The sequence below is a fragment of the Athene noctua genome, chromosome 3 (genome assembly GCF_965140245.1).
Source record: "Athene noctua chromosome 3, bAthNoc1.hap1.1, whole genome shotgun sequence".
Classification (NCBI taxonomy): domain Eukaryota; kingdom Metazoa; phylum Chordata; class Aves; order Strigiformes; family Strigidae; genus Athene; species Athene noctua.
The window spans coordinates 31,498,739-31,509,194 of NC_134039.1; the positions used below are offsets into that span (position 1 = coordinate 31,498,739).

At 44.5% G+C, this 10,456-nt stretch overlaps 1 protein-coding gene and 1 long non-coding RNA gene across 2 annotated transcripts; one reads left to right on the forward strand and one right to left on the reverse strand.

The window, feature by feature from the left end:
- Nucleotides 1–1,146: 1,146 nt before the first annotated feature.
- Nucleotides 1,147–10,168, forward strand: LOC141959124 (uncharacterized). Its single transcript, XR_012633398.1, has 3 exons — nt 1,147–1,797; nt 4,499–4,628; nt 9,720–10,168. It is a non-coding gene; the product is annotated as an uncharacterized LOC141959124 (long non-coding RNA).
- Nucleotides 3,376–10,437, reverse strand: PHF5A (PHD finger protein 5A). Its single transcript, XM_074902574.1, has 4 exons — nt 10,179–10,437; nt 8,807–8,830; nt 7,219–7,385; nt 3,376–4,076 (listed from the first exon to the last, which is right to left on the reverse strand). The coding sequence occupies exons 1-4, from the start codon at nt 10,228–10,230 to the stop codon at nt 3,987–3,989; spliced, it is 333 nt and encodes a 110-aa protein (XP_074758675.1). The 5' UTR covers nt 10,231–10,437; the 3' UTR covers nt 3,376–3,986.
- Nucleotides 10,438–10,456: the final 19 nt, after the last annotated feature.

The following is a 10,456-nucleotide window of genomic DNA, read 5'->3' on the forward strand; positions in this document are numbered from 1 at the left end:
TGAGAGCTATTATAAACAGCCTTATTTTCATCCCTTCCAGTTTAAAAGGAATTTAGTTTCAAAATAATGCATTTTTTTTATTAATACTCCCTTGCTTTGCTGGAAACAAAATCACTCTGTCAGCCAGAGATCAGGATATTAAAATGACTATGCTATTTTTAGCATCATTAAGAAAAAAAGGCAATTACATTTCTAAAATTCTATTGTTCTTTTAATAAGGTGTTACTAAGAGGGTGCTACACATTAGGGCTCTTTAAAATACTTGTGCCTTGACTGTGCTCCTTTAATTATCGCATCGCCCTGGTACACATGCAGGCAGAGGAATTCTGTCACAGTATCCGCTCATGCATTCTCGGCCATTTGGCTATTACGTCAAAGCAAAGCTACCGAATCACGTGTGCACAGGGCGGGAAGGAATCGCCAGGCCACCAGGCCAGAGCTCATTTTGCTGGGTTATTTAATGCCAAGGAAGGGCAGTCAGGTCATAATCGGGCATAATTAACACTGCCATACCCTGAATCCTCTTTACATTCAAGTCACATGACAACCTCAAGGAAACGAAAAATTCTTTCCTGCTAGTGAAACACCAAACAACACCTCCAGCTGATCCCGGTAATGAGAAAACAACAGCTCCTCTGCAGGTGAGGTTTCAGAGGCAGAATTTTGTCTATGCAACTCCCCCAGGGAAGGTTCACAGGCAGACTCAAGGCCTTTGCCTACCCTAGTTTTTGGGTTTTTTTTAAAGAAAGGTAATGCTTCAGGCTCAAGGACTTTGTCAAGACAAGGTCTAGATGATTCAAAGGACGAGAGGTGTGTTACAGAGCTATTTGCTGAGCTTGGTTGTAGCTGTGGCTGGTAGTTGGTCTGAAGAGGCGTGTAACAGGGAACACCTACATTTCAAAATGCAGCAATGCTTTGTTAGTACTGGCAACAAAGAAGCCAATTACTTAATAGGCCAAGAGGTCCCATGTCAATGTAAATATTTGAAATAAAGGGGTTTTTTAAATTATTACATGACATCCTTTTGACTAAAAAAGGAAAATAAAGAGATAACCCTACCTAGAAAAGAAATGGCAGGAAGACACATTTAGCTCCATGCAATTAGGATTTGAAGGCAGCACCATGGGGTTTCTGCTGCCACAGAGACACCGCCATCCCTCCCACCCTTTCTTGCAGTTGTCATGCAAGTGCTTCACAGCTGGCAGTCAGGGAGCCCCTGAACCATGCTGCTTAAGACTCCAAGGTCTGATGAAGCCCTCCAGAGCTTGGCAGGCACGCAGTAGCAGGACACAGCTTGTCTCATCCTCCTCCCCTGCAGGGAAGCTCACCCTTTTAGCATGTGCTCTGGTCTCCAGTACTGCCAGGAAATCTCTTTCTGCTGTAGAAGTACTTTAAAATCTATTTAGGTATGAAATATTGCACTTTTCTAGGGGCCCTGCCTGGGTTTCATTTGCTGGTGAACAGAAATCACCACCACATAAGCAAGGCTGAGTTTTTCTGGGCTACCCAACTGTATCCATTACCCTTGTCTGAATTAGCAGCTTCAGGGCAATGTCCCATCCACGCTCTGAAAGTACCAGAAAGGCAGTGGCGCTGAACTGAGCACCAGCAGCATTTGGCATTCTCCCCAGAGCTGTCTGAGCAAACAAGGCAAAGGGGAAAAGGCCTGTCCCTCCCTCTCTCCACCTGCCTGGTGACTCAGAACAACTAGAAATGGCAGCTTAACTCTCATTGCTGCCAGAACACAAGACTGATATACCCAGAAGTCAGAGTGAGGGCACCCGGAGTGCCAAGAAAGTAAGTATGCTTAGCCCTTTTTGGGGGTGGGGGAAGGGATGGGGAGACTTGTATCTCTATAGCAACCCCTGCCTCACTGATTCTGCTAAATGATCGGGAACAAGGGCTGCTCTAAAATTAGATCTTCTAGCGGGCCCTGCATGAGGGGCAATAACTCCTGAGACAAAAGAAATAATTCAAACTTTGTTTCCCTCTACCTTCACTGAGCAACTTTTATCATCTTAGAAACTTCCGGGAAAGAAAAAATGACGTATAAACCTTTTGCATTCCTAGTGTGATAATTTGGGCGGCCTGACTGAGAGCAAGTGATAAATTCTGGCTGAAGTGATAAAGTTCCAGGTACAAAAAAATCTGCACGTCATGTCCTGCTTTTAAAGAAATACAGAATTTAACATGGCTGATAATGGCTGACATGGGCTTCCCTGTCAGGAACAAGAGGCAGCTGCTTATTTGGGCAGAATTCCTTTGAGAGGGTGGGTTTGCTGAAACCAAAGAACCAGTTTGCTTTGAACATCTTGGCAAATGGCATCCACATTAGTAAAAATCAACCAGAAGCTGTGAAAGGGAACCATGGTGCAGGGAAGAAGACATACAGATACTCTCAGGACTGCAAAAACCTTGGAAGAGAAACCTGACAGGATTAATAGCTGGTGGTAGGAGAGGGTGGAGCAGCTGAGATGGTTGTAGGACCAGTCATAGCTAGAGCCAACTGCAGCAGGAAGAAATTACTTTGAAGGGAAGAATGATCACAACTTGTCTGCTTGTTTTCACTCTTATCCAGAACACCTAAATGGCTGGAGCAGGAAGAAGGGGCATGTAAGCCAGAGAGGAGTTAGAGGAATCAGTACTAACCTCAGGGGGAACAACTGAAATCCTGGAAGGGGCACAAAACAGGCTCTGCACCCCAAGAAAAATACACAAAGAAAATCCCATTACTGTAGCACAGACTCTGCTCAGACTATGAATACTTCAAGGATTACAGGGCATGCGGAGCTAGGACCCTGGTTTAACTATCTGAGGAGCACACACACTAGCAGGGAAGTCAGTTCTGCTTCTGCATAAAGGCACCCGTTCCCAGATCTCTGCTGAGCCAACAGACTGCTTTTAGCCTGTACTGGTATTTGACAAACAAGCAGCCTCTGGTTTTCAGCATGCACACGGCTAATAGCCTAAAACACAATAGTTGGTTTCCAGTTACAGCAGGGAAGGCTTTAACTTATTCACAAGAACAGGATAGCGAGTCAAATAGCTTAGTAGGTTTTAGAAAGGGATTGGATGTTTGCATGGTGAAACAACATCCACAGCCGTATTAGCTAGGATAAGGGTTACAAGCTCAGCGATCCTCACGCTATGGGACAAAATGATCAGTGGCTGGGATCACAGGCAGACAAAAGCGATAGCCATTCCCTGAAGCTCCTTGCAGCAAGGTCACATGACCATAGGCAGACTCTGTCAGAAACCAGATAACCCATTGTGCAGTTCTAGCTGGGCTAATCCTGCATGTCCCCAGAAAGCTCCAGAGAGGCTAGGCACAGAATGAAATGGAGAGAAATCCTTGTTATAAAAAAAAAAAAAAGAAAAAGAAAAAAAGAAGAAGCTTTATTGGTATGCATCCTACAGAAATGGTTACAAGAAAGGGCCTTGGATTAATCTGTCAAAGAAAACATGGAACAGCTGTGCTCTCCCTAGAAAGGCACCAGCCATGAGCAGGTTCCTTACAAAAGAGGGCAGCATGGAAATATACTGGAGGAAGACAGGGTGGGGAGAGGACACATGGGATTGGTGCTCTGTTCTTCAATACTGATGTGAGGCGCGATTTCAAAAAACTGAGAGGAAGCCTGGTAAGAACCGTGTCTCCCCACAGCAGAAGTGGCACTTGCTTTTTACTATGCTGGTCTCCATGTATAAATACTTGCCCAGCAGGATTTTTATAGCCAGCTGGGGCAGCTACTAGCAGAGCTTCTGAAAAGGCAAGAGACAGCAATCCTCATTTGCTCTTTCTTATAGTCAGTCCTGATCAAGTTTCAGTCCCCACTCAGTCCATTACTTCTCTAACCCCAAGTATACTACTGAATTTGTACAGCTTTAGAAAAAAAATAATCAACCGGTTTTCAATAATAGTAAAGTCCAGAGATGTTCCAAGACCCTCTTGCCAACCCAACAAGAGGTGTAGCCACATATGGATAGGATCACCTCTTCTTGAAGCCATACTTTTTCCTTTCATAGAAGAGATCTGTCTTGGAACTGCCCAGGTTGACAATCTTCGGGCAACCATCTCTCTGTAAGAAGAAAAGAGGATGTAAGTTAGGAGATGGGCAAAGAGAACAGTATCACCATTTACACAGTTCTAGTAGGATCTCAGTTCCCACACTTCTCACCCTGTCCTCAACACACATTTGTAACACCTGTGCAGACAAACTTCTCTCCAATGCTGGTTACTACCAGCAAGAAGATTGGAATAGAGAAGAGGATAGATGTCTGTTTAACATTACTTTAGGACATTCTCTTCCTCAGGGTGAAGATGGAAAACAGTTCATATAATATCAGCAGTTTAATGAAAAGGATGCTCAGTGCCTCAAGACTGGATTCTTTCTGAATTAGAATAGGTGGGATTTATAGAGCCCAGGGGAACAACCTCTCCCCTCCTTAGCAAAAAAGAATCCTGTTGCTTTAGATGTCACCGAGCCATTCTCATGTTTAGGGAACCCTCTCAGCTGTGACAGCAGAACTGAATCTCAGATTTCCTGCATCTTGGATTGATTGCTGCACTGATACTGCAGAGGCTGTACAGTCATCTTGGGAGAGGACAGCTGTTCACAGCAGCTACAAGGGTAAGTTCTTGAACCTGAATTCCAGTAGACAGTGAGAAAAAAGCCACAAGAAATGCAAGAAGGGGAGTGGGGGACACCCACCTCAGACGTGTGGTTGCAAAGACAAATCAGAGATGCACCTCTTGATGTACCAGAGAATGTTTGTCCATGGGCTACCTGAGCCCAGCATCTGCATAACTCTTGAGGGCAAAATGCTGTGGCAGGGAACAGCAGCTATGAGGGGCCCAGCAGGCAGAGGAATACATGTTTTTGACTGTTGTGTAAACCCGAGTGGATTAGATTTAGAAAGTCTCTGGGCAGATGTCAGCTGCTGTAGAAACTGCATCCAGGTTGCTCCACTGATACCTGCTCCTGTGCAGGAGATGCAACATGGTGGGGAGGGTCTGCATGGTAGAAATAATGGAGGGGGGGGAATATCACCCTTCCCCATACACCTGCCACAACCCATCTCTAGCTACTGTCTCCTTATTTGATTTCAAACTTCAATAACAGGACTCTTCCAAGCCTTGCCTCCCACGATCCAGGGAATCTGACAATCCTGACAGCATTATTGCAGGGCTCTGTTCATTCTTTTACCTCCTCCTAAGGAGGCAGCATATGAGCATGCTCCTATCCCCGAGAAAAGATTACTTTTTGCAACTCAGAGCTGTCCTGGGTGACAAGGTGGGATTTTGACCCTTACCCACAGATTGAAGTGGGATGAAACAATACCTGAGTTCCTCACTCCATCAGAACAAATGGACCAAGAGTAACCAGGCCCTTTCCTTTGTGTCCAACAGCATTCCACTTCCTCCCTACATTTTAGTATTTGCTTCTTGCTTCGCTATTGTTTCCAGTCTTTCGCTGATGATGATGGAAGTGCTGTGACTGAAACCGTGGAGTGTTAGAGCTCCTGGTAGAGAGCTCTGTCCATCTGCTTTTCTTATTGACACTAGACCTGCTACCGTAATTGTGACAGGCTGCATGCTTCACTTTTCTTGTTCTGAGCACCCTACACCTGTGCCAGCACTTTTCAACCCTGCAAGTCAATCATGTCAAAACTGCTGTTTCAGATCTGCAATTTCACATCTGCAATAACCACTAACATTTGAGTTTGCTGGTACAGAGCAACTGTTGGCATCTGCAGCAGCCTTCACCCAACTGTCAAAATACCTCAGTTCTGACTAGTCATTCTCTTGCTCCAGCTCTACACTTTCTACAATCCTCCCTTGCAGAGCAGCTGGCTATTTCACACCTGAAACAGGCATGACAAGCTATAGGTGAGCTTAGGTTATGAAAAATACCTGTTGGGAATCAATATGAATTAGTAAAAATAAGCCCAAGCCTATTTTATTCATGACTTATCAAGCCAGGTGTCTTGGTTCCAAAGGCAAGTGAAAAAACCTACTGTTTCTCACAGCATTTCTAAAGCAGGAGGCCGCACCACCACCACAGTGCTTATATCCATCGTTAGATACTAAGAAAGATTATGGTCCTTGTCAGATCTAATGATTAAATTCAGATGAGGACCTGCCCCTGTCCTGAAATTAGCTGTAGGCCTCTAGAGAAAACACAGGCACTCCAGAGAACTAAACCAGCAACTCACCCAGCTGCACATGTTCCTCTAAATCAATCTGAACCATTCTCTCAGTGTGTTCTCAACTGTCATTAGGATGTGCTGGAGAGGGCATTTGCAAAGAATCAAAACCCAAACCACCTTTAACAGACACTCTCACAGCTATCAGGTCCATATTCTGGGGATATTGCAACTGTGAGCATCATCTTCTTGCTCTTCCCTAAGGTCTTTCTATCACTTCATTTGCAGTTCTTCATGTCTTGCACTCATTGTGTTAGACAGGGGGTGAATAGCTGTCTCATTTCACATGCACAATGGCTATCTTTCAGGGCAAGAGGATTATAAAAAGATTATAGCACTGACTATACAAATAAGGGTTTGTTACACCAAGAAGTGTTAGCAGAAAAAGAGATGTCTACAATATAGGCCATTCCAGAAAAAAAATTTTTTTTAAAAAAATCAATATCCCACTGAAATTGTACAGGAAACTTTAAACTTGTAAAACACAATTAGTGGTCTAGACACTGGATGCTAAGATCTAAATTTATGCTGTAATCCAAAGGAAAACACAGGTGGTGACTCCACAGGCTGTAGGTGCCCTTGGTTGGTGGCCGATAATGGGTTTCCAGTGAGAAGCTGCTCCCACCCCTGCCTTTGCAGTGTCTGGAATATCTCTGATCTGGATAAAACCTAGGCCGAGAGATCTAGTAAGATAACAATTTAAAGTGGTAACTTGCAGGGTGTGGAGGAAGCAAAACATAAGCATGCAGTGCAAAGCAGCCAAAGATCCTTCAGGATGAAGACAGTTACGATACCTCAAAATTCTATGATATCTCAAGATGCTTTGCAAACATGGGGAACTACCAACGGGGGAAGAAAGTTATAAGGTAATGAAAGCCAGTGCCAATATTGGTAGTGGAACCCAAGTGTCCTGTGTCCCAGTGCTTATTTCAGTAGTTCCAAGCCCCTTAAAGGTAAGCGTGGATACTAAATAAAGACATAACCAATTCAACAGAAGACTGGATGACAACATACGTCTTTTTCCTGGATGGTACACTCCTTGCAGTAGTAGGCATCAGACACTCCCGGACCTCCACAGATCACACAGCGCCCTTGATACGAGCCGTAGTTACACTCATCACAGATGCGCACAAGAGTGCAGGGCCGCACATAGGAGTCGCAGATCACGCACTTGCCATCACCTGCAAGTACAGCAGAGCCTTTGGTACAGAACACCCTTTTCTCCACCCCCACATTGAAGATGAAAAGCTTCCTAGTCAAAAAACTTGCCTGTACACTCAAACACAATACAACTGAACTGCGGAAATTTATCTTGCAGACGCAGGGTGCAACTTTGTATTTGCATGAAGACTTGAGAGGAATAAGGGCCAGTAGCCTGCAATATTTGATTTTTAAAAATTTAATTAATGCATCCACAATCAGAGAAGAAACCCAAAGTCATTTTGTCCGTGATTAGCCAACACCTGCTTAGATGGTATCATTACTTTTACTCTAGAACATTTCCTGAATTTTTCACTTGCGAAAAAAATGCTGGACTGACAGGACTAGTGTCCTTACCTACACAGAAGCAACAGTGTAAGCTTCTCCGACAGTGCCACATCAACAAAAGTGTGGAGTTACTATTCTCAAAGAGATGAGATAAGAGACTGTACTTGTGGTCCCTTTAATCCTTCATCTGTAAGAAGGCCAAATAAAGGGCAAACTGGCATGAACAGCCATTTCACAAAAGTTGCTCTTGATTTCTCACAAGGAACTGAGTGAAATTCAAGCACTCATATCATACAAGCAGCCATCAGATGCCACTGACAGTCCCTGCTGTGCTGGACCTTATCCAAAACACTGACCTAGGGATGAAAGGCTTCATATCCTATTACTAGTTCCCAAGGCATCTAATCCTGAGTCCCACAAACAGCTCATCTAACCTGCTCTTAAACCTCCAGCACAACAGCCCTCAACTACTAACGGGAATCTGTTTCACTGCTGAGTGCTCTTGAAAACAATCTTGTTGCTTCAAACTGCTGCTTCTCCCTACTTTGCTTATTTTTGTACTCTTTTTGAGTCATGAACTAGTCATCTTATTTGTTCTGTTCCCCTACAAGGATCTAATGACAGATCATACTCTTTCTTCCTTTCTACAGTTGAGCACTGGCATTTGATTCTGTAGGTTTTCTTTTTCGCTCTAACTCTAGGTGTTCCCCATCCCCACCATTTCTTTTTCTCCCAGATGCTGAAGGGAAACACTCTCACGGTGTGAAGAAGTCAGATTCCAAAAATGCAATTTTTTTTCCTGCTTTGAAATGATCAGGCTGATCATTTTATATTACAGATTACAAGGAACCAATCAAGAAGTCACTGTACCCTCAGCTACTGAAAATGCTGGCAGCATATACTCTACAACAGTGTGCATTTGTGTGACAATCTATTTGAACATGTAACTTTATAAGTATTCATTGATGTATACTTGCAATATTCAAGTAACTGTTCCCATATCAAAGAGTGACATCCAGTTTGTGATTAAACCAAAAATAGAATCCAATCTGCAAATCCAAACTGTATGCTCTAACCATGTCCCCAAGCATCTATATGTAGAAGCTATACTTACATTTTTCACAAAGTCTTCCAATTGCTGTAAGAAAAAGAAGAAAATAATTTATTTGAGGCAGAAGCAGGAGAAAAATTTAAGTAACTACAAGCTTGAACATCAAATAATTATCCTCTGCAGTGAACAGTCTTTGTTTTTTTAAAAAAAAGTAAACCACAGAAACAGTTTGAGTCCAAATACAAACATATTAATGATAAACAATATATATCCTGGAGACATTCACCAAGATCTAAGTTTAGATGCACTGTGAATGTACAATGACATCTGTTGACAGTAAGAAAACCTACATTCATTATTCCATTTCAAACACAGCCAGTTGTTTCAGACCTGACCAAAAGAAATCCTATACGTGAGCCCTGGCATAGCTTTTATACTGGTTTTAATGAGACCAAAAAAAAAAAATAAAATCAAGTGTTTATTTGATTTAAGGCAGTCCAAATACCTTCTCCACATCAGAACATGAAGGTAGTTAAATGTATCTTAGAAGCCTTGTCACTCGTCTAGGAAACTCAACAATGTTGTTAGTAACTTGGATAAATGCCATAAATATCAAGTTCTAAAGACCAGATGTCCAGACCAGACCAGACATTCACAAAGACTAAACAGTGATTCAGCTAAAGTTTTGAGGTTCAAGGGATTTGTCAGGCTGGAAATGAATTTTCAACACAGAGAGAGTGTTAGCTGCAATAACTATTCTAAAGAGAAGTTTCCCATGGACAGTGCAGCTGAATATTTTGTGTTTACAGTTATTTCAGAAAATTGCATGTTAAATTCTCTTGGAAGAGATATCTTGACTTCTAATCTTGTATAAGACTTCTTTAAGACTTAGCAGGGCAAATTCTGACCCAAGTGACAAGAATAAAGCTCATTATCTGTACACAGGTATAACCTGGAAACTAATTTTATTCTGCAGCCAGAAAGATCCTCCCAGCGCTGTCTGACGCCTTCGGCTCATTCTCCTGGTTGCACTGCTATGGCCACCGCAACAAGAATAAAATACATTAAACCAGTATTTTTCCAAGTACGGCCACCAACGCCATCTGCCTTTCCCCCCACCCGAGGAAGAGGAGGCTAAGGTTGGACACGTCAGGACGGACCCCGGGGGAGCACCTTGGACGGGGTTAGCGCCCGGGACCTTCCCCCCAGAGGGACTTTCCTTCCCCACAGGGGCTCCTCTCCCACGGCAGAACATCAAAATCAAAGTGAGATAAAATAGGGAGGGAAGAGCGAGGCGGGTGCCCCTCCCCCCTCCGCCAGGCCTAACGGCCACGCGCGCGCCTAACGGCCAGTAAGAGCACACGCAGGCCTCCCCCTCGCTCCGCAGCGGGGAGAAGGTGAGGGTAGGTGGCCGGGACGCCCCTGCGGGACTCACCCACGCCCGCCTGCTTGCGGCAGAAGATGAGGTCCGGGTGGTGCTTGGCCATGGCGAGGCGACACCCGCCCGGCGCTGCCGCCCCGCGCGCTCACCTCCGGCCCGCGCTCCCCGCCGCCGCCCCCAGTCCTGGCTGGGGTGAGGACAGCTCCTGCAAAACCACCGCCCCAAGGAAGGCGGGAGCGCGATCGGGCGGAGAGCTGCCGAAAAAAACGTCTTCGTAAAGACGCTCCACCGCTGATCTTTCCCCGTCCAGAGGAGACCCGCGTCGCGGCCGG